Here is a 26,397-nt window from a genome sequence, read left to right as displayed (position 1 = left end):
AGCCTGCGCACAATAGCGTACTTTTTGACATGGCCGACGTTATTATATTCTATGGCCTACCGTTTACAGTAAGTATAACATGGTAACATTACTCTCGTCCCTTTCCAGAGGCATTGCGATAATCAGATAAAATAGCGAAGTACATGTAGACCGTGGCACGATATTCACTTTTGATATTTCGCTAATTCCCGCCCACGTTGTGTTGCACTTGTCATCTGGCTCGAATCTCCCCGGATCCCCATAAGTACGGCATGCGATCAGCACATGATACCACATGTTGCCATGCCAGTTTTCATTGATGGCTTACTTAGTGAGGCCGATTTCCAGGATTTCATCCTACGCTTTGGGATCCTGTCGGCTAAAGTGTGGGAGTTTCACAGAAGAGTGACTGTCTCGTCAAAAACTGTTTAGCTAACCTCTGGAGTATTTCAAACTTTCCAAAATTTCAAAAGCCGACAGTTGCCTCCCACGGCACCAGCGTCTTGACATCACAGTTACCATGGTCACAGTTACCGACAATTGTGTGATTGAGTTACAAAGTTTGCTCAGTCTTGACACGGTCCCTCCACAAAACCGTGGTCTGGAGCCGGAATCAGGTGATTTTGCTAGATTTTCAAATGAAATAAAATGAACATGCACCTCGAAATTGAAAGACCTTATTAGTAAACCTTTTCTCATGTTTCCTCAACGAACTAAGCAAGAAGAATAAAAAAATCAGGGATCACCTTGCAAATGTTGGTAGTGGTACTAGAGAAACAAATTACCTTAGATTTGCCGATATTTTATTATTCAAAATGCCGCTTTAACTAAATGGGGAAATTTTTATTTTCTTTATTTTTTTTTGCAAAACTAAGATTGTGAAAACTTTACTCACTCCCAGAGCCCTAACAAATGGTAGACCAGAAAAGTACTGTGAAAATTTGAGTCAGAATATCTGTCCCCAAGGCACTACTACCTTTAGATGAAACAATAAATGCAGTAAAAATATGACTAGTTAATATGTTTTTTATCATTATGAAACACAATTTCATGAGTTGTCACAAAATGAACAATATTGCGACCAATATGTGGCGCACAAACATGTATTAAGGATACTTATTAATTTTGGTAAGCTGTATGAAGCCTTTATTTAAAGGGACAAAGTCGCCCATTTTTCATGAATTTTGTTTGATACGAGATACTACTTATATTTTTTGACATGTTGAAAGATACTGAATGAATTGGTGATCATGCATATATTCGACCCCGGTTTTAGACACGATACATGAAACCATCGCGAAAATGAATTAATGGTCATGACCATTAATTCATTTTCGCGATGGTTTCATTTAATTTGTCTAAAACCGGGGTCGAATATATGCATGGTCACCCATTCATTCAGTATCTTTCAACATCTCTAACAATATAAGTACCGGTAGTACCTCGTATCAAACAAAATTCATGAGAAATGGCTGACTTTGTCCCTTCAATATGGAGAGCTGAACAATTAAAAGTAATTTAAGTTTGAAGTGTTCTGTAGAATACTCCTTGAAAGCATTTTATTCTGTCTTCAAAACGTTGCACTATTTGTTTACAATTCTCAAGATTTTCACCATATTATCTGAAAAGCATTTTTTTATTGTACCCATTTGCAAATGGTAAGTTCAGTTAAAGGTTACATACCTCAACAGTTTTCAACTTTCACATTTGTAGAGAGCTTGCATTGTCAGTCAGCTGCATCTGTCTGTATGTATGTTTATGTGTATGCATACATGCATGTATGTGTATGTGTGTGTGTGTGTGTGTGTGTGTGTATGAATCCTTTAACTTATACAACCTTGTATAATAGAACATGTTAGTGTCCATATTAAAAACTTGAAAACCACAGCTCCTTCCATCTCAGTATTTTGTGTACAGATGCACCCAATCATGGAGATGTAAATTTGGTCAAATGAACATGTTAGTTTCGAGAAAGTGCGAATAAGATTAAAAAGGGCCAAATTACTGAAAGTCTGAAATTCAGGCCTGATTGAGGTAGCGTTGCACATAACACAGCAGTTGAGTGAGAAAGTAAATGTATGCAAATTTATGCAAATACCAATTTTATGGCTTCTTTTTTCTCCCATTTTAAACATTTAAAAAAAATTGACTCTACTGTGGTTAGGTCAAATTTTGTTGAATTTTCACATTATGTTCTTTAAATACTATATATCAAAATGACTAGTTTGTTTGGCAATAAAGTTCATACATTTTGAATAAGAATCATTCAATTTTGCTTATCATCACAAGTTTGATTGCTTTTACATTTGCTATGCATGCTGTTTATACCTCTGTCACACCATCCATGCATTGTACTTATTTGCATTAATGTCCCAGAAAATTTGTGCTGCATCAACCATGCTGATTTTTTATCGCATCTATAGAATGTCACACACATTTCCAAATGTGTTTCTGAAAACCACAGCTGGGAGTATACTACCTGCAGTATGTTGAAATACTGTGCAAATATCTTGTCAAAGTTGTATCTGTGTGTGTGTGTGTGTGTGTGTGTGTGTGTGTGTGTGTGTGGTGTGCATCATTCTTTTGAAATCTAATCAGGGCTCGACATCAATTCAATTATAAACAGTAACGATTCAGGACACAGGCTATGTTGACAAGCCAAATAGTTGGTATTTCAACATGTAGTACCATGGTATCAAGCTGACTGAGAAGCTAGGTTATACGCTGAGCAAATTATAAGTACTGTACTGAACCTACTGGTAATGTCACTCCTGTGATTATTTTATAGAGCTTTATGATTCTATCCAGGTTGGCATAAACAAAGCAATATTGTCAGCCTACCTCTATATGAGCAATAGTTTCTCTCCATCACTACAAGGTTGACAAGATGAACTTGATATAAGGTAGAAAGAGCTCATAGAAAACCTTAGTACCTGCTTGAAAGTATATGAACAAGACAATAGTAAAAGAATACTTGGTTGATAAGACAGAAGAGCTTTATTTGCCTTTATTGATGAAAATTTTAGTAAAATTTGCATATTCACATTTTTGAGAACTTTTTCTTAGTTTTTTGCATAATTTTTTCAAATATCTTTATTTCTTGATGCTTTTTGTCTGATGGCAATAATAACTTGTCGGGATGACCTCATTCAGTTTCCTTAAATAATGGTGAAATTTGTGTGTACTGATTTTTGAGTGAATATTCTCATTTGGGTCAAAACACTGTTGTCTCTATACTACTGGTACGCTTATCAAAACTTTTATAAGGAGCTTCTTAGGGATGCCCATACATACACAAAAAATTACCGTAAAGTTTGCTCATTTCACTTTTGTTTCATTTTCACTTTTTGCTCAATTTTCTTCAGACTCTCTATTCTCATGAAACATTTAGAGGTTATAAACGGCAACCAAGAGTATTTGGTTGCGGATATAAGACCTTGGGGTGAAAATAAGCATATTTGGTGGGAAATAATCACCGAGCGAAGCAAGCATATTTTGGTGATTATTTCACCCAAATATGCTAATTTTGACTCCAGAGATCTTATATCCGCAACTAAATACCTGAGTGCACCGTTCATAACTCATTATAATATGCTTAAGTTTAATACAAGTGGACAATGTCATTGCTTGGGACTGAAGTTGGAACAAGGGTTCAGGCGCCCTGAACACAAACTCTAAAAAGAATGTTTCAGAACGCGCACGTGTGCACATTTGATTCCATACAAACAATATGGTAACGCAACGCATCAATCTGGTGATTACACATCAAACTTGAAGAATTTTACTTGAAAAAACACTCAAAAAACATGTTTAAAAAATTATGTTGTTGTTACTCGCTGTCACTGTTTGTACAAACTCTTCATTTGTGGGTTTATCAAGCTGCACCACGCTAAAATTCAACAATCAAAGTCAGTCTCAAGCCGTACACTTCTTTGACATTTTGGCGCGTTGAGCTCTCAAGCAGGAGTTCAAAATCTGTGTGAGCTCAGAAATGTTTGAAGTGCACAGGTCTTGTTGTTGAGAATATAAACCCCAGCTCCAGCCAATCAGATCTCCCGATTCAAGCTAAGCATATTATAATTGTCCAATCAAATTTACTTTGTAACTTCCAAGGGACTAGCTCGTTCAGATACATACAAAGGATGATATTTTGGTATGCAAATGTTGTAGGCTAATTTTCTCATATTTGGTCAAACATTATTGTGCTGCCTAAATACCACTGGTCTTACAACTTTGAAACTCAGTTTGTAGCTTGTCAGAGATGCTCTGCTTATGTTAGGTTAAAATATAGAATTTGTATATTTAAATTTTTTAGACATATTTTTAGCTCCCATAGCCAATGTATATATGGCAATGGAAGCTATTCTTATAGGCTAGGAAAATGTCTGTATGTATGTATGTCTGTATGTCTGTATGTCTGTATGTCTGTATGTCTGTCCGTCAACATCAAAAACTCCAAAACCGCTGCACATTTCATCTTGATATTTGGTGTGTACATGGATGATGGGCTGTAGATGAGATTTTGTTCAAATGAAGTTGTCATTGCCAAAAATATGCAAATTAGTGCAAAAAAGGCGTTTTGGTAAAAAATCTCCTTCTTCATAACCGCTGGTCAGACAGCTTTGATATTTGGTATACAGGTCCCTAGCGATAACCCAACTTGGATTTGTTCAAATTGTGATGAAATATGCAAATCTGTATTTTAAGGAATTTTTTTGTCATTTTTGGTCAAAAATTTATTTCATCAAACCGCTTGTCTGACAGCTTTGATATTTGGTATACAGGTCCCTAGGGATAGCCCAACTTTGATTTGTTCAAATTGTGATGAAATAAGCAAATCTGTATTTTTAAGGAATTTTTTTGTCATTTTTGGTCAAAAATTTATTTCATCAAAACCGCTCGTCTGACAGCTTTGATATTTAGTATACAGGTGCCTAGGGATAGCCCAACTTGGATTTGTTCAAATTGTAATGAAATAAGCCAATCTGTATTTTTAAGGATTTTTTTTGTCATTTTTGGTCAAAAATTTATTTCATCAAAACCGCTCGTCTGACAGCTTTGATATTTGGTATACAGGTCCCTAGGGATAGCCCAACTTAGATTTGTTCAAATTATGATGAAATAAGCAAATCTGTATTTTTAAGGAATTTTTTGTCATTTTGGTCAAAAATTTATTTCATCAAAACCGCTCGTCTGACAGCTTTGATATTTGGTATACAGGTTCCTACAGATAAACTAAATATGATATACAGAATATATGATGAAATCTGCAATTTTGTATTTTTGGTGCAATTTTTGCCATTTTTGGTCAAAAAATGTGTTTCTCAAAAACTACTTGTCTGATGCCTTTGATATTTGGTATACAGGTTCCTGGGGGTTCTCTTAGTGTGATATAGTGAAATTTGATGAAATCTTCAATTTTTGTATTTTTGGGTCAGTTTTTGCCGTTTTTGGTCAAAATATTTGTTTCTCAAAAGTTACTCATGTGATAGCTTTGATATTTGGTATACATTTTTATACATAATTATGATGAAATCATCAATTTTGTATTTTTGCAGCTAATTTTGCCATTTTAGGTCAGGCCATCCTGAAATGAGCTATCAAAGATCTCAACCTTCTTCATCAATACATATGTCACAAAACGTTGCTCTCTTCATAACACAGCAGAGCTCTGTCGACCATTGGGTCGTTTGTTAGCTCCCATAGCCATATGTATATATGTTTACAAGTTTACATTTTATTGAAAATCTCAATAGCCACTGAGCAGATTAGATGAAAAATTAGCATGTAAGTACTTTGGGCTGACCTGAAATGATTGTGCACATCTTGGGTCAGTATCTTGGACTTGCTATTTTTCATGAATTTTTTTTGTAATTTTCTCCCATTTTTGGTCAAAAAATCTTCTTCTCTGAAACCACAAGTCTGATTGATTTGAAACTTGGTATGGAAGTGCATAGGAGTGACCTTTCTCAAATCTGGGCAAATCGTGGTGAAATTTGCATATTTGCATTTTTTGGCTATTTTTTTTCATTTTGATCAAAAAATTTTTTTAACTCTGAAACCACACGTCCGATTGAGTTGAAACTTAGTGTAGAGGTTTTTACGGGTGACGTCAGTAAGATTTGATCAACTTCTGGTGAAATTTGTATAATTTTACTTTATTGGGGAATTGTTTCTATTTGTGATAAAAAAATCTTTTAGCTTGATTTTAGCTTGTTTTGATAACTATATGGGAGCGACCAGTGACATTGTCACTATTTTTTTTGATTTTTTACTCAATTTTCTACAAATTTTTTTTTCTCTAAAACTTTTTTCTGATAGCAATCAAATTTGGTTTGTAAGTTGCAAGGGATACCTCATTTATCTTTAAAAATTGTATAATACAAATTTATCATTTTTTACCAAAACGTTGTTTCCTCCGATATCATTGGTCCAGCATATTATGGATACCTCATTAATATTCATAATCACTCCCTTAACATTTTGCCTTAGAAATCGGAAATTTTTGCATTTGCTCAGAGCACAGTTAATCATCCTGTTTTGTAACACACCTCATCCGCAGTCTGTATTCTAATTCGCAATTAATAGTCACGTGGGATGCATTCTTTTTGTGCTGATCCACGTAAACGACGTCATCAGGCATCATTTGTTTGAACTGTTGCCTGCCAGGCATCAGTTCCGAAAAATGATGCCCGCTGACGTCAAAAACGACATTGACGCGAACGCGGACCGGAATGTAAACAAAGATGTTGTCTGCGGCCAATCGAAGCGATAGTCGAGAAATTTCTTGGTTTATCCTACTTTCTGAAGAAGAATTGAATGCTTTGGTTTCCAACAAGGACTCGATACGGACAAAAACTATAATAATCAACGGTGTATTGAACGTTTTGCAGATTCTTTTGGGAAAAATTCTTTCTACTGAACCACTCCAACATATTATATTCGTAGGCCTACATGCAACACGTTTTGTGTATAGTACGTTCTTATGCATGGCTACGGAATGAGGTATGTTATAAACAACATATTGACTGGCCATGGGGGCAACAGCATACGTCTTTAACCCCTCGGGCCTGTGAGTCACCCCCCAAAACAGACTGTTTCCCTCGGCCTACGGCCTCGGGAAACAGTCTGTTTTGGGGGTGACTCACAGTCCCTCGGGGTACAGACGTTATGCTGTTGCCCTCATGACCAGTCAATATGTGTATAATGTTCAACCCCAGTCAGTAGTCTACTTTACACAACAGAATGCATAATTTTGAGATATGTCAGTCCTAGCCATTTCAGTTGTCAGTGATTCCATTATTGTTGTTTTCAGTAAACTAACAGAGGAGCAACATTGGCTACCAGGTGACCTGTTGAAATATTTGCTGTAAATTTACATATGTAGTGTTTTTTGACAGTCACAATTCAAATAACAGTTTTGACTATGGACAAAACCTACGGCTTATTCTTTATGATATTAACGTTAAAAGATTGAAATGTGCAATATATACTGTCAATATTTTGATAAATACTCTGTTGTCTATTTAGCAGGCTAATTTTGGAACACAGGTTGTTTGTGTATGGAGCTCAGTGTCCAAGGAATGATTTCTTACAGGTGGATCTTTTTCAACCATGGGTTTATCATGTTTATTTTCCAAAGGATACTGTTTGCTCTGTCAGTAAGGAATCTTTTTCCTCTGTCCTAATGACATCATGAATATATTGCAAAAGATATTAAACCACTGCAAAGACTGATCATCTGTTCCCTTTTATTGCCTGGATAGATTTTACAGTATCAGCATGTACTTGGTAGAAACCAGCCAGTCAACTACTGCATACTGGTCTTTGTGTTAGCAGTAGCTGCAATGGCCAGTTGTACCGAGGCACTGACCAGGGCAGTGGCCTACAGAACCAGTAACTATTGTTATTCATAACAATTGTTTAGTCCAAACATTATGATTTTCAAGGATGCTTTATATCATCATCTATTAAGTATCTTTTGGCAAAGTTTGTGTTCATTTATGCATGGTTTTGACATCTGGAGCCTTCAGGCCTCCATCTGAAATTTCTGTCATCATTTCACCTTTGTAGTAATTCTTGCTAGACCACTGACTAAAAACCAGTGGAGGGAAGTTTTTATTCAAGTGCAATTACTTCCCTTTCACAGAGAGGTGTCTGAATCATGGGCCTTTACCAATCTGTGTGAGGAAGACTTGCTAACAAGTTTCCTAGTCAGATCATGTGCAATAATAAACACATCCTCACAGATGGGAAATCAATATTTTCCACCACATTATGTAACAAAGGCTTCCACTTTATTGCCAGCCTTCTCAATGAAAATGGTAACCTGTTCTGGGATGACCTAACCAAAAGATGCAAATTAAGTTCCTCATGTGTACATCATGATTAAGTCCCTCCTATCAAAATGGTCAGAATTAGAAAACTATGAAACACTGGAAGTAAAAAGCAAATCATTGTTACTTTTTGTGTAATATTATTAGAGTTGATAAGCTCACCAGGAAATCTGTAAAAGTAGCCCTTGAAAGTCAAGAAGACCCCATACCACTGAGCAAAAAGTATTATGATAGAGCAGACACCTTCCATCAGCCTCATCTTTTGAACCTTGCTTTTCAAAGCTGTTATAGATACAAGAGCTTGTGAATTTCAATTTTTAACTCTTTTACCATATCTTGTACACCAACTATGATCTCTACAGAAGGGGCAAGGACCATATGCCCCTATGCCCCTTCAGCAATAGCCGTGACGAAACATTAGATCATTTATTTTACTCATGTACATTCTCTGACACCTTGGACGAGTTTAATTATTTTTATAAAGAGTCTCTTTTTCGTATTGTGAGACAAAGCCTTCATGATATACTTTTAGAGACACAAGTGTTCCAGTTATTAATAATAATATTATACTTATAGTAAAATGATTTATGTATGCAATGAAAATGAATATTAATAGGGGAAACATCACATCACTCGCATTGCACAATTCCACCCAGAGTACGAAAGAGTACGAAGACACGTAAATGGATCAAAATACTACCAACAATAAGTGAGAATTAGGAACTATACTGTCACACCTTTCTTACAAACCCTGTCACCCTTCATTACTATTACCAACAAAATATCTGTTAATAAAAAGAAAAGAAACAATATTTGTGTGCCAAATGTCAAGGTACTGCCTAACTCTGTTGTCTTTCGTCTCTTCAAGTTGAAGGTTACCGAGGTAGCAATGATAGATGGAACTCACATGCAGACAACAACATCTGGTTTCATTATTTGTGTTCTTTATGATACAGGGTAAAACTGCTCATTATGAAGCTAACTATGCAAGTTATCAAAGAGTATCAGCTGAAGAGATGTATCAAAATGATCCAACTATAAGTCTACGGCAGATTATTCTACAAGTGGTTGGTTATCTGAGAAATGGCTGCAAAGTTGTGATAGATGATGAAAATTGGTCAGCTGTTACAAGGGCTTCATACATCAATTCTATTGGCAGCAAGGTAAAGCCTTTACTTCTTGAATTAAGATGACCTTGACCATACTTGATCATTTACCTGTTTTTGACTTGACAGTTTGCAGAAAGGTGTGAGAGAGGTACACTAAAGTATATAAAAGTACTCTGATATTCTGCATCCTGCTCTTGCCCTTGCACCACACTCTGCAATGCATGTATATCTACCAGTATGGATAAATCTGTTTACTGATGAGCCATCCGAGCTCTTAGAGATTGAAAGCCAGGAAAATACAGGAGAAAAACTGAACATGCACGGAGAGAAGCACTGATAAACTGAATTCAAACATCTCTCACAACTTAATAAATGCAACACAACAACAAAACCACATTCCACATTCCAATCACGTCATTGGTACGTGATATCTTGACAAGACAATAATTTCCCGCCGTACTGCAAATTGCTGGAAATTTCATATAGCATGCCAGACTTCATGGTCACTCATGACGATGGCCGCCTATTTAGTTGATATAGTATTACTCTACTATAGCCCTCAACAGGTTTTGCATGGAGTGTGGCATCAGATTTTTTTGTGAAATTGATACTGTACAACTGAATAAATGAGAGTTCATGTTCTGAAAGATAAAAGTGGCATTGACAAGGAGTTCACATTTGACTCTTTGAACTTCATCATTCTCAAAAGTTCTGACTATAAGTAATCTTGGAATAGCAGCAACCACTAACAGATGCTACTGTAAAATTTACAATGCTGACTCCAAAGTAAATCAGTATTTTCCTTCTATTAGTTGAAGTGAATCCTAAAAAGTATTCAGCATTTTATCCCAGTTCTTGTAGTCAAGTTTACTTTCACAAGCCATGGCTGCTACTAATTACCACACAGCATACCATCTGCTATGATACTAACATGTTTTTTTTCATGACCATTCTGCAGATACCTGGATGTTCATTTGACTGTGTGACCTTTGAACCCAGTGAGAAGATACAAGTATACTGGGCAAGAGAATGGGCGTTGGCAGAACTGTGCATCACAGGTCTCCCTGACAACCACATCCGTATTGACATGTGTCAATCAGACAACAAATTTAAGAGATGGTTTAATGATGCTTCTTCCATGCCTAACAGACAGACTCTCACACCACCTAGAGAAAGTGAAGGTTTTACAATCATAAAAGTGAAGACGTATCTTCAAACAAGAGTGTTTTACAAGGTAAAGTGAATTGTCAAAGATGACTGGAAGAAAGCCATGTAGTAAGGTCATACTGTGAGAATGATGGACAAACACAAAACAGAGAGAAGAAAATTTACAATAATTAATGAACTTTTGTTAGATGACCTTCAGATGTTGGATGATATAAGGGGAAAACATTGAATTGTTTTTAGATATAACCAGTAGCCTGTCACCACTAATATTATGAAATTCTATTGTTAATTTTCTCAATCTTATCACATTGCATGAACTGGCCCGAATCGCCACCTGTGTGACGTAGAACTGGACAGATAAGAAATCCGAATTACCCCAGTTCTACAACATCAACCAGATCTTTTTTCCTGCAATGGTACTGTTCATATGTGCATGCTGCGACACAGACCAATTTTTTGTGAGCAATGCCTTGCTAGTTCTCACGACATTTTTACAAAACGGTGACCCGATAAATCCAGACATGGAAACATAGAAGGTATATTTGTCCAACGAAATTTCGAGTCCCTAAAACTATAGCTTGTCCTGAGAATCGAATGGGGATGCCGTTGGTCATTTTCTTGTAATGGCTCAGTAACGTTGCGGCTCCAGTCGAGTCGTAAGCTTATAGGCTCAATATAGACGTCATACCTGGCGATTCCGGTTGGCGATAAACCTGAAACCTACACCTAAACGTAAGTTCAACTGAATAAATGAGTACAGTATAATCTTCGGGAAGGTAGCATAGACAGCACAAGCATAAAGTCATTCAACGAACAACGATAAATTTCCTTCATCATACAAAAAATTTCGTACATTATCGCTCAGAATCAAACCTGCAGTGCGGCATAAGACTGTATAGTGAAGACATAAGCGAGTTGACACCAGCAGAGACCGGACGGCAGCGTCTGGCATAACATGCAATGAGGTATACCCCTGTGTGTAATCGAACGGAATCTTTCGCCCTCGCCAAGGTCGTAAACTTGTGTGATATTTTCAAAAGCCAGGGCATCTCTGAGAATGAAAAATTACTGTTTCAATCGTGTCGTTGCATTTACTTCATAAATCTATTTGTAAATATTCTAAATAACTCTGAATATTATGACTATCCGTCGCTAGCATGGTGAAAGCTATGTCCGCCAATGCGACTTGCCTTTGCATCGGTATAGCGCGAGACAATGATTGACATGTTCACGTGACCAAATTTGTACGTCTGGTTGAAAGTATCTCCTGGGTGACAGGCTGCTTTACTCATTAAATGAAAGTAATCTGCGTAGGTAAAACACAAATCGCGACGAAATTCATGCAATTTGTTACAATAATTTTGATCTATCTATGTCAAAAAAAATAAGAAGACTGTTCATGTGATAAATGTATAATCCGATTAGCCATGTCAAACACCCAAACAATTGTTCTGCCGAGTGAAGTTCATGTAAAAACTCCCAACTTTGGAGGCATATTTCTCCTAAATAAATGATGTTTTTTCCCTCATGATACCTCATTTTGATTGTTATAAACTTCTTCTTTCATTTGCCAAGAAAAAAAATCGAAAAAGTAAAACTAATAAAAAGTTATAAAAACTTGAAAATTGGGTTTCGTTCTGTTGCGCGGATCGCCAGAAAAGGGTGATTTTGCGACCCCTATATTAAATTGAACATTCCACTGAAATGTATGGGCCGATTTCAATGTATGACCCCTTGTTGGAAACGTCAGATAATTCTCTAATGCGTCATAGCCTCGATGTTGTGATATTCACATGTTATCATCGTTGAAAATTGAAAGAAGAACTTTGATCGAAAATCTCGACCTCAAGACAGCAAAATTTTGGATGATCTGCTATCTGATGATAAAATTTAGCGTATATTTAGTAAGATTCGAAGGTTTTATGAAATTTTGTGGAGCGGTTTCGATGGAAATTGATCGAAAATTACGTTGAGCGCGATCGGGAGGTAGCGCGAGTGCCTATCGACATTTCCGCTGCAAAAATTTTAGCCCACGCTCCTTTGTTTGCTGTGTTGGCTATCGACATAGCTGCAATAATTGTGGTCCACGGGTCTTTGTTTGCCGTGTTGCTGGCTATTCAGCCACTGGCCGGGGCTGAATAGCCAACATGATAAACAAAGGCCTGTAGGCTACAATTATTGCAGCTACCGACATTGTGACTTGAGTGAGGCCAGTGTGTACGCTGTCGCGTACTGCTTAGACAGTTTTGGAAAGTTTGAAACCACTGTGATTCAGGATTTACTGTAGAAGATGCTTTGGGACTGGTTAATTTTCGTAAACTGAACAAAATATTAGTTTTTTAATGTTAACAAATGCAAACAAAAATTTAGTGGTAGAATGCATACATCGCACACCATGAGTGTTTTTATGGGCTAGTTTGGCACCAATGATTTACCTATTTAGCTGATATATTGCTAATTAAGGAAACTTACAATCAATAAATCTTTTTGAAATGTAATAATTTGCATAAATTAGCATACCTGAAAGCCTGATCAGGGAAACTACATAAGATATGGTCAGCCGTCATTTTGAATGATTTCATTGAATTCAGCTTGTCAGAAAACCTAAAAATTAAAAATTCTATGTCTCTATATGGGAGAATAATCAAGATATTTAATTTTTGCATATTTAATTAGGTGGACTTAGTTTTTCTGTGAACGCACTGTTTTTACATCGGAAAAATTAGATAATATTCAAATTTTGACCGCATATAATTTGCAGTTGAATAAGTTTTTTCAGAGTGAATGGCCACAATTGGTTTCAAAAGGAATATTGCAACAGGTTTTAAGCTTTCATCAAAGCTATTGATGTATTATTTCTGATATATTGACATCAAAACTTCATTAAAATTAAAAACGCCAAAAACTTTTAATGAACGGCAGAAAAAAATATGAAAATTTATTACTTTAAAAATCTGTATCTCCTGAACTACTCATCCAATCTTGACCATTCAAGGCTTGTTTTGTTCCCCTCACTGAGATCTTTAGATTGAAGTACATTCCAATTCTCTATTCCTAATATTTAAAAATGGCCTGACATGGCTAATAATCCAATGTATTTTTCTCTGTTTAACGTCATTGTATACGAGTGTTTTTCGCGGAGCCGCACAACTTGGGTCAGAAGTTGTACGGTCTGCAAAAAACAATCGTATACGATGACATCAAACAGAGAAAAAAACCATGGGATAATATATAAAAAACCAGTAGCTGAGCCTTTCTCATTAGGGAATGAAAGTAATGGGAATGATAGTTTTAAAGAACTTCCTAGGCCAGTCTAGTTAAAATATCCTGGATGACAGTAAAAGTATTTCAACAACCATGCATCATATGGTTTTCTAATAGAATATCGTAATGAATGAGGGTTTTCTCCAGCTTGAAATGTTCATATTTCATGTTAGAAAGTCATAGACTTATTTTAATTTACATCTGTTGTGTACACTCTAATAATAGAATGCATTTTCCTTTCCTTATTACCAGTTTGAAGTGCCAGCTTTGTTCATAGAGTTGGAGGGCATTGCAAAGCATGGCAGTGAGAAAATCTCACAAGTAAGAGATACAATGAATAGATGGTATAAGTTCAATCCATGTGGAAGAATAATTATCATCAATGATGGACAGAAAGGTAAGTGATTCTATGAATATTTTACATAGATATACTTTCTTACCGAAGTGATCCAGAAACATTTTGCCTTGATATCCTAAAAAGTTCACAAATTCTGCCACCCTCACATGGCAATAGCATATTTTGTGATGATAGGTTTGTTAATTGATATGAGTGACAGAAATTTTGACAAGTTTTGTCTCGATGCACCCGTCTTTATCACTGCAGCTTGCAGTTTTGTCATTTGGTATATAATTTTTACGATTTCATTCACAACATGTATGGTATGAAAGGAACATTTTCACGGTTTCCGTAAGTTTAACTTTGAAAAGTCCACAAAAGTTTCTGACAACATGCATATCAATGACATTCTGAAATCATCAGTGATCAGCCCTATCAGAGTGATTTGACTAGGCTGTGTCTACTTGTCATTTCTAGCAAAAAGATGGCATACAGTAAAGTTACACTCATCATTTTGTAAAGGAAAAGCCACCACACAGCTTGTATTGACTCACTAGAAATCAGTCCAACAGAAATACATGCTACATGAGATCAATATGCTGTTGGCTTTGAGTTTGAAAAAATTGCAAGTATTAATCCATATCTCAAATATTGACAAGAATTCCCAATATATTCACACAATCTTGTTGCCACAAAGTAAGATGGTATATGTAATCTACAATCTTTTATCGGATACATTTGTACATACAGCAATGAAAACCATGATTATGTTTTTAATTGGATGGCAGAGGTACGTGTAAGTGGCATTCTGTCAGTTTGTCAGCCCATAGCTAATCTGTTTTACAGGATTTGAATAATTGGTACACATTTTAATAGTAAAACCATGTTTAGAAACTTATTTGTTTGAGTCATAGGATGGAGGAGAAAAAGGTGAAACCAATTTTCATCAAAATCACCGTCTATTCTCTTTAATACTGTACGTTATAGTGACAGGCATGATATAAGCTAAGAATACAGTGTCAATATTACACTATCAACTGCCATAGACAAAAACAACAACATGTGTTATTGAACCAGTCCAGTGACTGGTGCAAGTCAACATGTACCGTATAAAACTATGCTTGAACTAGATTTGTATTTAATCTTGCCCACTATAATATATGTATCTTTTCATTCACACATTTAGGGTTATAAATCTGAACTTGCTATTCAGAAAGGACAGTGCCCTGCTTGACTCTTTCTAATATCTGTTTGCTGCTGTCATTTGATGGCACGCCCTCAACGATAGAGCTTGGAAAGGCAAGGCAGTGAGTTGGCACAGTGTATGATACATGAATCTGCAGCCTCACATCATTGTGCTCTGTAGGCCAATAAACCTATGAATAATAATATGATGATAATATCACCATGGTCAGGCCAAAACCTTTCAATGTAATGTAACACACCTGTGAACAAACATGATTCCATATTAAACCATAGACTGTAGGTCTATGGTTAAACCTCTTCACACAAGTTCCCTAAAAACAGGTCCACAATCACAATTGATAACAACAGGTTTGGGCTAAACTATGGTGGTAAAAGGGTTAAAAGAGCTCCCTTTCTGCTTCTTCTTTGTACTGCCATCAGTTCAACAGAAAGTAATTTTTATTCTCAACTTGTTTCAAGAGACAATGTTTTTTTTTCCTCAGAAATTGAACCCCATCCTCATTATCATGCAGGAATGTTTTTAAGTAAAAACTCTTCTTCCCCAACTATTCTATCCAATCTCAGTCAGAAGGACATAATTTAATGATAATAATAATAATTTATTGCCATATGCATTAAAATACTATGGAAATTGATTTTTCACATGTGCATCAATGAAATATCATAAAAATGGAATAAAATTACTAAATTAAAAACATGTTAAAATACAAACACTAAAAATATGAAATGAGAAACAAAAATATTACATTTGATTTAAAATTCGGACTGATAATGGATAAAGACTCTCGCGAAACTGTTCAGATTTGTTCTTATGCTTTGATAGCAGCGCCCAGAAGGTAAAAGTTCAAAATATTTATGGGCTGGATGATTGTCATTATTAATGATAGATTCGGGTTTCCAAAAGGTCCTGGATCCATAAATTGATGGCAGTGAAGGTATATCTGAACCAATGATCCTCTCTGCAGTGCTAATGACTTTTAATTTTTTGAATTTTTACAATGTCGTTCGACTCTTAAATCTAGATAGTGTCAAAGTAGCACTTAGCATTCTCTAGAATGATAGTACACAATGACTTTCATTCTCTCATTGCATACACCATTTCTTAATATGAAATTGGTTATTTTTCAAATATTTGGGAATGGAAATAGACAACTGCCCTCATCACCAATACTCTGCATGATCATCCATACATTTGATTGAAAGTGGACTGATAAATTATTGTGTGATAGAATGTGTGCAGCAAAACTATTTTCTATGATCATCAGAAAGAAATGAAAATTGAATTTTAATCATGCTGTGTCACAGACACTTCCATACATACCGGTACATCTATTAAATGCCTCATATATTGAACATTACGCGCTCCATAAGATCAAATGGTAACTCGTTGATGATGTCGCGGGCCGCATATCATTTGACTGAAAGTAAGCTGGTCCAGGAACTATTTCCACCTTGACTACTTTGGAATTTAAAAAATGATAAAATGATATGTTTTACATAGGAAATACTGTTTCTACAAAATTATGCAAAAAACATCAATGAATGCATAACAGTGATGTAAATATATCCATGCACCATTCAATAATTATAATCATTCTATTTTCTTCAACAGATTTTGTCTCGCGTTGAAATAAAGCATATAAAGCTCAACAATTGAGTGAAAATTATGTAAGAGAGGCATGTAATAAAACACAATAGCCCAAGCAGCCGAGGTAGGAGACCATTTGTCCTCCTTATGTCAGGCAAATGGTCACCTACCCTCAGATACATAGTCCCATGTTAAGCTGTAATATATCATAGGTTACTGCAAAATTCAGAAAGGTAAATGTGTAAATGTGTCCCTTAGGTATATCAATGACCTGTTTGGTGGCTACTGCATGGGTAAGTATGGGAATCATTCTGAATATAAAATGGTTTTCACACTTTTTTCTTCTGTTGGCAGATGAAGACAGTCAAGAAGAGAGTCAGATGAAAAAGATCCTACTGGAGATATGTGAAGATTTTAATATTTGCCCTGTGTATTTTTGTGGAATAGAGGACAACAGTAGGTGTGGTCAGTTTGCAGTACCGCCAAACCCAGGGCTGATAGCTTGGCTTCAAAGACTTCATCATATTCAGCTAAATCACAGAGGTAACATTGTACTTGGTTTCAAGTATAGCACACACTAGATGTGCACAAGCTGCTGGAGTGAGTTACATGACAGCATCTACCGTATTCAACCATCCTACCATTGTTACAGCGCCACACTGTGCCACAAAAAGTCATGAACCATCAATTCTTCAGAGTATGAAGCTGAAGTTACCATCAGAGACCCTACAAAGTAAAGCCCAGGTGCCTCTGTTTGCAGAAGCTAAAGATGGAAATTTTTACCAAACTCTCTGTAAAGGCGGTCGTTTCCATGGAATGTGCTTCCAGAGTGTCCAAGTACTGGAAAAATATCAACAAATGTATGAAGATCATGCAACTCCATTGAGACAGAAAAATAGTAAAATAGATCTGCTTAGACAACAATATCTGCAAGAACACACTGACAGTACAGTCAAAGATGCACCAAATGTTACTTCCAGATCCCTACCAAAGTGGTTATTACCCAGAAACCAACGGGAACCAAAGCCACCAGACTCTAAAGGTGTAACAACTCCTACAAAGGATGCTGGGAAAAGGGATTCTTCTTCAGTGTATGGTTATGGTAGCAAGCAGTCACCAAAGTATGCATTCAAATATAGCAGTCCTTTATTTAAAATACCATTATAGCATTAACTTGTGATGTACTTTCTAACTAGGATCTTGATCATTGTTTGCACAGTACAGTTTCTGTTTACAACTCTCCACATCATGTTGAAAAGCCTTGAGTTTGAACATGAAACATAGATAATGGTGTGTGCTGTAGTTGACAATGGAATTTCAATGTGTACGAGAATTTGCATGTCATTGATAACATTGTATGGTACAAACAATGCATTATGTTAGGCACAAAATAACATAAATATCATTTACAGAACAAAATAATGACAGGATACTGAACCTCTAAAACTATATTCCCTGGAGCACACCATTCTCAAAATGGCTTTCTCTTGGTCCTATCAATGTAAATGGCTATTGAAGCATTTGTACTTCATATTGGTATCCTCCTGAACAGATCATATAACTGCAACTAGATATTTTGTAAAAAGTAACTAGATATTTGAAAAAAATATTCTTGAAGATGAAAGCTTAAACTTCATTCTGTTCAGTACTGACATCAGACAAGTTTCACACGACTTTTTGCTATCTGCACAAGCAGTGATACCATTTCAATTGAAACTACAAAACTTCTGCACTTCTCAAATAAGTCAGCATCTCAGTTAGAAAACAAAAATTGCTGGTCGTAAGTGTCAACTTTTCAAACAAAATCCTGACTTGAATCATAATGGTAAGTTTGTTCAAAAATGATAATAACACTAATGTACGGTAACTGATGAACTTCGGAAATCAAACTAACTAAAATAAAACCTGAACATAAAGTCCCCTTGAAGCGCTGCTTGTACAACAATTCAGTTTAAAGACAACTTTCAAGTTACGTTCACACACAAAAAGTCTGACCAGGACCTGGCCAGGGCTTACGTTATTCACTTTTGAAATAGATACGTCATTTGAATTCAGTTGCTTGCTAAGTGCTGACACAATTACCATGGTAACAGTGTCTGTGGCCCCTAATGGCTATGATCTGAAATGTATGATAACAATTTGTCCATGCCTCAACTGGGACAAGGACACAATGCATCCTAACTCATGATTATAGGCTGGCTCACAGTTCCTCTACTGTAGTGATAGAGTGACCATGGCTGGCTCAAATCATATATTAGCCCACAGTCCTGTAGAGGGACCCGTGATCAGCCCTAAACCAAACCTTGACCTTAACCACTTTACCGACATTGGTCAGACATGGCGTCCACATTGATCATTTTGAGCAGACTGAAGCTTTTAATGCCAGCTCCAGTCTAGAAAAAATGACTCGCATGAACTCAACTTGAATACCATGAATTGAGAAAAGCTTAATTCACCGGTAAATGCCATATTGAAAATATTGTACTTGTGCCTTTCAGGAAAAAATTGTGCCGATCTCTGTCAAGGTCATCCACTGTATATTGTATGAATGAATTAGAATTGGTGGATACTGCCAAAATGGTGCTGAAGGAAGTAAGTACCGTAGTGTAAATTATGTTGCTTCATATAGTGTCATTTATCTCACCAACAAATAATACGTAGGTTTAGACTTGTTGGTAGTTGTGTTTTAGGACATTTTTAGCTCCCATAGCCATATGTATGTATGGCATGGAAGCTATTCTTATAGGCTAGGGAACTGTCTGTATGTATGTATGTCTGTGTGTCTGTATGTCTGTATGTCTGTCCGTCAACATCAAAAACTCCAAAACCGCTGCACATTTCATCTTGATATTTGGTGTGTACATGGATGATGGGCTGTAGATGAGATTTTATTCAAATGAAGTTGTCATTGCCAAAAATATGCAAATTAGTGAAAAAATGTAAAAACAGTCAAAATTGAAAAATCAATAATCACTGAGCAGATTACATGAAAAATTGGCATGTAAGTACTTTGGGCTGACCTGAAATGATTGTGCACATCTTGGGTCAGTATCTTGGACTTGCTATTTTTCATGAATTTTTTTGTAATTTTCTCCCATTTTTGGTCAAAAAATCTTCTTCTCTGAAACCACAAGTCCGATTGATTTGAAACTTGGTATGGAAGTGCATAGGAGTGACCTTTCCCAAATTTGGGCAAATTGCTTTGATATTTAGTAAACAGGTTCCTAGGGTTTATGTTAATATGATCTATTAAAATTAGGTTGAAATCTAGAACTTTGAATTTTGGAGGCAATTTTTGCCATTTTTGGTCAAAAATTTGTTTCTCAAAAACCACTTCTCTGATAGCTTTGATGTTTAATAGACATGTTCTCACAAATGATGTTAATTAAATATGCTCAAATTATGATAAAATCTTTAATTACCATAGGTATTTTTGCAGCTATTTTTGCCATTTTGGTCAGGCCGACCTTAAGTGGACTTGCAAAGATTACTCCTTCATCAACACATGTGTCATAAAAAAGTTATTCTCTACATAACATAAACCAAGCTCTATCAACTGCTATGTTGCTTATTTTAAAATTTTCAGAGAAATATCTAAAATTTTGTGTTTTGGTAAAGTTTTTTAGCTCCCATAGAATGAAAAATCAAGAACAGTTTGCTGTGTGCTTGTAAAAGATAACATATTTGTCAATACATAAACTGCCTTTCAGATTGATTGTCTTAAAAATTATCACAGAAGTAGAAAAGGAAAAGAAACTAATCAAATTGCTGTAACATATTCACCCTGAGTGCCTGTAGGCCTATATTTAACTATTTTATCATTACATTCAGCTGTTTGTTATATCTTTATTACTCTCCATTGGCCAAGGCACACTTGTCGAGGGCCAATGTCATCACTCTGTGCCAGTATGTGTACTCAGTCTGTCTGTATGTATGTCCATGTTTCATACAATTGTTGGCTTGTTTCGATAACTGTATGGGAGCGAACAGTGACATTGGCACTATTTTTATTTAGAGTTTTGGTCTGTGATGTTTTGTGTATACTGGTATGAGATCATACAAAGTTTATCCATGATGAGGATATACAAGACAAATATTTAGATTAGTGGAAATGGTCTTGCATTACACATGTACCTTAAGAAATATTTGACATCGCTTAATCATTTTGCTTTTCATTATGCAACAAAGCACACCTAGTGACACTCCCTATCACTTGTGCATATATATTAAGTAAACTAGTCAAATCCGAGTGGTATACCGTTGTTGGGTGTGCTTTATTGCTATTATATCATAACAGCATATTGAGATTCTGGCATGGAACATCCAAAAGGATTTTTGCTCTTGTCAAGAGCGCGCGTGTGTGCCAACCTGCAATATTGCTAATGTACCACTGTTCTTTTCATGTCTCACCAATCAGATCACTGGATTTGCGCCATCAGAATACTGTTATGATATGATTCTATATGAGGTGGAGCTGCATGTTGCCAACACAGTTTTTTTCAAAGGAATATTTCTCATCAAAGATGACAAGAAAACCCCCTCATACTATATATTTTCAAAAAGCAGAGACTCTATAGTTTAGTATGGTAGCAGAGTTTACTCGAAGGATGAAGGCGGTGTATATTTGGGTTAAGAACATCAATGATAAAAATATCAATTAAGTCAAATCTTGACACTTTTTCTGAAATTTAATATTTTATATGAAAGAAGAGTATATGTAGCTAAAGAAACTGCTACTAGTATTTATTTTGCATTATCTATGCTAATTCTAAAATGGCATTGGTTGAAAGACTGACACTCAAAAAAGTGATTAAAATCATGATTAGCAAAATTAAAATGCCTCTTATTCAACATGTAAGAACTTTATAGTAGTTTTTAGCTCATATTTGGTATGTATATAAATACCAAAAGAGCATATATTGTGAGTCAATGGCGTCTGTATGTCTGTGTGTATGTATATGTATTTATGTATGTGTGGATGTAGTCCGTCACACGCAAAAGCTCCCAAACCACCACACCTACCATCTCAGTATTTGGTGTACAGATAGACCCAGGGGTTGAGATGTGGCGTTGTTCAAATGAACATGTCAGTGTCAAAAATATGCAAATGAGGTAAGAAACAGGGGAAATCCTGCAAAATGTGCAGGAGTGGTGGCATTAACTGAAACAGCCCAATCTGGGTCAGAGCTTATATGACCTCTAACCTATTTGTATGCAGTGTAGCTATAGTATTATGTGTATCCCCTCCCCCCCCAACACCCCCCCCCCCCCCCCCCCCCCGTAGCAGTGGTGGCAGTAACTGAAACAGATTATGAGTCTTTTCCTGTCATTGTTCATGAACTGTTACATATTAGCAGACCTGCTCAAACTAAGAGGGACTGTGTGGAACATTCCTCTGCTATGCATGTGTTGCTAAAGTTACCTCCAGTACCTAAAGTTTCAGACCTTATTTACTTTTGTCATTCTTGTTTTTCTGGTTTATGTAGCATTTAAAAAACATAATGTGAGAATTTCAGAAAATTTGACCCAGCCAAAGTGGAGCTAAATTATTTTGAAATCTTGAAATTGGGAGAAGAAGCAAGGAAATCGGATGATTTGCATATATTTGCATAAATTAACTCTTCTTTATCATGCAACTTACGACTGCTTGACAAGCTAAAAGGTGAACCCAACCAATATTTTAATGTTTGGTTAACAAATTAATTAGAATTGAATATTTGCCAAAAAGTGATTTTGGAGCAAAATACACTGTGTTGGGTGCAGTGCCTGCTTAAACTGTGTCCAGCCTCAAATTAGACTTCATGAAAGTAAACCTTGTGTTGACTGAGATGATACTAACATCATGTGAGATTTGAAGCAGGTAGATCAGAGGCAGAATTCAGCAGAATGTAGCAAAACTATTAAGGGCCATTTTCACCATGGGATTAGACTCTTGAGATCTCCTGTTGCTGTTTAAGTTGTAACCATACAACTGTATGTCAGTGCTTTACACAATGGATAGTAAAGTAGCTGAGTATTAGAGGCACAAGGTTGTTGCTAGCATTCAGTCTGAACCTAGCAACTGACCGAAATCAAAGTCAAAAACCCAAAGCAGAACAAGGGCTATCAACTGTCTTCTCTATGATTTGTGAACTTACGATCATAATATCACAGTGCAGCATTTTAATTTTTGTAGCTCGGATGTAGACATTCAGATTTAATGGATGTAATCAAGAAAAAAGAGAGTCACATCTCAGAAGGAAATATCAAAAATGAACCAGAAATTGACAGGAGTCCTCTGCATAGTCACACTGCATCTGAAACTAGTGACATCTGTGAAAGTGATCAACATCATCAGTCCAAGGATGTATTCCCGTTTTCAAGAAATGACCATACTGAAAGGTTGGTGGATTTAAACATTTTGAAGAACAGAATTGTGTCTTTTAACATACAAAAATAGAGTCATATTTCTTAATACTATTTGTCTTCTAAAGGAAAATAAATGAAGTTTTGCAGTACACTGTGTTTGAAATACCATTGTAAAGTTGTAATTCAATAGCAAATGCATAGTTTCATGAAATTATTTCTGTGTCCTAATTAACTTAGTACTGTTGGGATAAATTCACCGGTGGAATTGATGACTTTGTCACAGTCAATTTTACTCCAAGTGGCAAATGTCTCTCACTTTCAAGCTAAACTTTGCATTCCTTATTACTGGAAAACTATTAGTTTTGAACACAGCAGATAAACCAAAAATATCATATAACCCGTATAAGGCCAAAAAGGGGTCAAGAAAATATATGGTGGCCTTCAGCACTGGGCTGTTTTGATTGTCAGTCTTATTTATTTATTTATTTATTTATTTATTTATTTATTTATTTATTCAAATAAGACATGAATACAAACAATGATCCTGACAGAGTTGACTATTTTCATATAAATACTCTAGGTTCAGCAACAGCCTGTCGTTTCTGAGAAAACTTTTGAAAATCTACACTTTAATATCAATTCTTTCCAATCAAATATAAATTGAACTGGGCATTTCTTCATTTTTTTTATTCAGTGAAAGAAAAGACATTGCATCTGACGGAAGTCCTTCACAACAGACTGGCAGACATACAGTCAGACAGACTGGAAAACACCAGGACAGCTGTGAAATGAACTCGTTTCCTGCAAACAAGACTTTTCCTGATTCTGAGTCCGATCCTTTGCGTATCTCACAACAAGATACAACCAATACGCCAGTAAAGAAGAAAATTAACCAAGGACCAGACTTGACATTCTTAGATGACATATTTTAAAAACGTAAATATTCAATATTTTATATTTATTTATCAAGTAAAGCTGTTTAAATTATGTTTACATACTGTGTTTTTTGTAGCAGTGCCTGTGTAAAGATGGTTTAATGTTTCTCATCATTGGGCCAAAATAAGTATGGCTTGGTCAGAGAAAAAGGAATAAGATGACATGTGACTTTCAAAGATTTTCATTTATAAACTCTGTTGTTTGAAATAAAGATACACATAATGTACAAAGGAACATTCTTTTGTTCACATTTCCGACTATAAATAGAGCATGGTCTATTGTTTATATTTCTAGCAACAAACAACACAACTCTGTTCTCTTCAAAAATTTCACACTCCGTTCTTACTTTGGGTGAAGTCAAGGGGTCAAAAGTAGACTCAATACTTTGTCTTGTCATTTTCCAGCTGTGTAATTTTCTGTTGTTTGTGCAAGATAACTCATTGTGGTTTCAATACACTGTCACAGAATGTGTGTATATCAAACTCCATTTCAGTGAGTTTGAGTGAAATGAGCTTTAAATACGATGGAGACAACTAAATGTTCAACATTTGTACCCAGTTCCAGTCTTTTTTTGAGAAAAATTACATGTGGGATGAAGTTTCCCCCTTCCGAGAGATAATTTCAACATGGGTGATTTTGGTACCAAGACATCTACAAGGAATCATGTTCAGTTTTTCAATTTTTTTCAGGTGTTACATCTTTTGTCAATTTTATTTTCACATTTATTTTCTAGAAAATGTCAATGAATGTTGCCACTGTTTCAACATCACATACTTATTCCATGTTTTTTATCACACAACCGTTTTCTGCTCTAAAGTAAACAATAAATCTTACAAACCAGACAGCTTGACCAATCACGAGTGGTTTTGAGGTCTAGTGGGTTTGAGGTTGAGTGGGTTTGAGGTTGAGTGGGTTTGAGGTTGAGTGGGTTTGAGGTCTAGTGGGTTTGAGGTTGAGTGAGTTTGAGGTTGACTCCCTTGAAATAGGCTGAACTTGGTCTATTAAGATTCAGAGCCTGTTTGGAACAATCTTTGATGTGAAAACTTAGCAAGTACATTGTCCCACTCGTTGCAAATAATGCAATGTTTTTATTTTCTCTTTTGAACCAAAGAAAAGGTCATTCAGATGATACAAACAAATAAGAAAGACCAGCATAATGTACATAAGTGTGTTGGAATGTTTTACTCAATACATTTGGCTGATGACATTTGAATGTTTCTTACTGTTCAAAAGTAAACCAAGCAATTGACCTGAGTAGTATGTGTGTGTGTGTGTGTGTGTGTGTGTGTGTGTGTGTATATATATATATATATATATATATATATATATATATATATACTGGTATATATAAGAGTAGCTCATAAGGTATCTCCTAAGAGTATCCTCACATAGCAGTTTCTGCACAAATCTGAGCCACTGTAATAACACATTTTTGTACCCTGATAAGATTGACATAAGATGTTCTTAAAAGAGAAAACTGATGACAACTGATATATTTTTGTCGATCACAACAAAAAACAAGTGACACCTATACACTTTAGGGTTAAAAATCTATTTGCTTGCTTAGCATTAATTACTGCAAGTGGAAACGGAGGCACTGAAATTCACAGAATTTCAAACAAACATTAAAAGTTTGAAGGGGTAATTGCTCCGAACAGAGAAATGGCATTGTATCAGTAAAACAGGTGAAATCTAAGTAACTGACAACCATTTGCAAATGCATTCACCTCAGTCTTCGATGTGCGAAGACAATCATTCAAGCGTAAGATGACTTGTACATCATATCGATGATCCTTATCATTCTAAGAATAATCTTCAAAACATTCACAATATGGTTTTTAGGGTTATCTTGTGAGGTTTGAGAATGTCTACAATACATAATGTCACCATCCCTTGGCATCTGCCAGTGGTTTTTAGAGAAGATTGTAAATTGTTGACAGACAACGACAACTGACAACCACCTGTTTGATAAGCTTTACGTCAATAACAGCGGAGTTGGCAACTATTCATACACCTCTTTGAAATTTGGTAAAAGTTATCGTGCGAGGAAGGGTACTTAGCCAACACGATGAAACTCAAATAAATATCGGACATGGTATTCGTCTGAGTGTAAATGGACGCTTTAGA

At 35.8% G+C, this 26,397-nt stretch overlaps 1 protein-coding gene across 2 annotated transcripts; it reads left to right on the top strand.

Moving 5' to 3' along the window:
* The first annotated feature begins 4 nt into the window (after positions 1-4).
* On the top strand, positions 5-25,112 carry LOC139120812 (uncharacterized). 2 transcript variants are annotated; one of them, XM_070685381.1, is made up of 8 exons: positions 5-68; positions 9,272-9,478; positions 10,383-10,658; positions 14,108-14,252; positions 17,341-18,107; positions 19,485-19,578; positions 23,162-23,367; positions 24,029-25,112. In XM_070685381.1, exons 1-5 carry the CDS (start codon positions 30-32, stop codon positions 17,565-17,567), a joined length of 894 nt encoding a protein of 297 aa, XP_070541482.1. In that variant the 5' UTR covers positions 5-29; the 3' UTR covers positions 17,568-18,107; positions 19,485-19,578; positions 23,162-23,367; positions 24,029-25,112. The 2 variants fall into 2 exon arrangements, with proteins under 2 accessions (XP_070541482.1, XP_070541481.1); XM_070685380.1 differs by lacking the exons at positions 5-68; positions 9,272-9,478; positions 10,383-10,658; positions 14,108-14,252 and having other exon boundaries at positions 17,565-18,107.
* The last annotated feature ends 1,285 nt before the right edge of the window (positions 25,113-26,397 follow it).

The sequence above is a fragment of the Ptychodera flava genome, chromosome 20 (assembly GCF_041260155.1).
Source record: "Ptychodera flava strain L36383 chromosome 20, AS_Pfla_20210202, whole genome shotgun sequence".
NCBI lineage: Eukaryota > Metazoa > Hemichordata > Enteropneusta > Ptychoderidae > Ptychodera > Ptychodera flava.
Note: the sequence above shows the minus strand (reverse complement) of the source record. Positions and strands in the feature narration are given on the sequence as shown.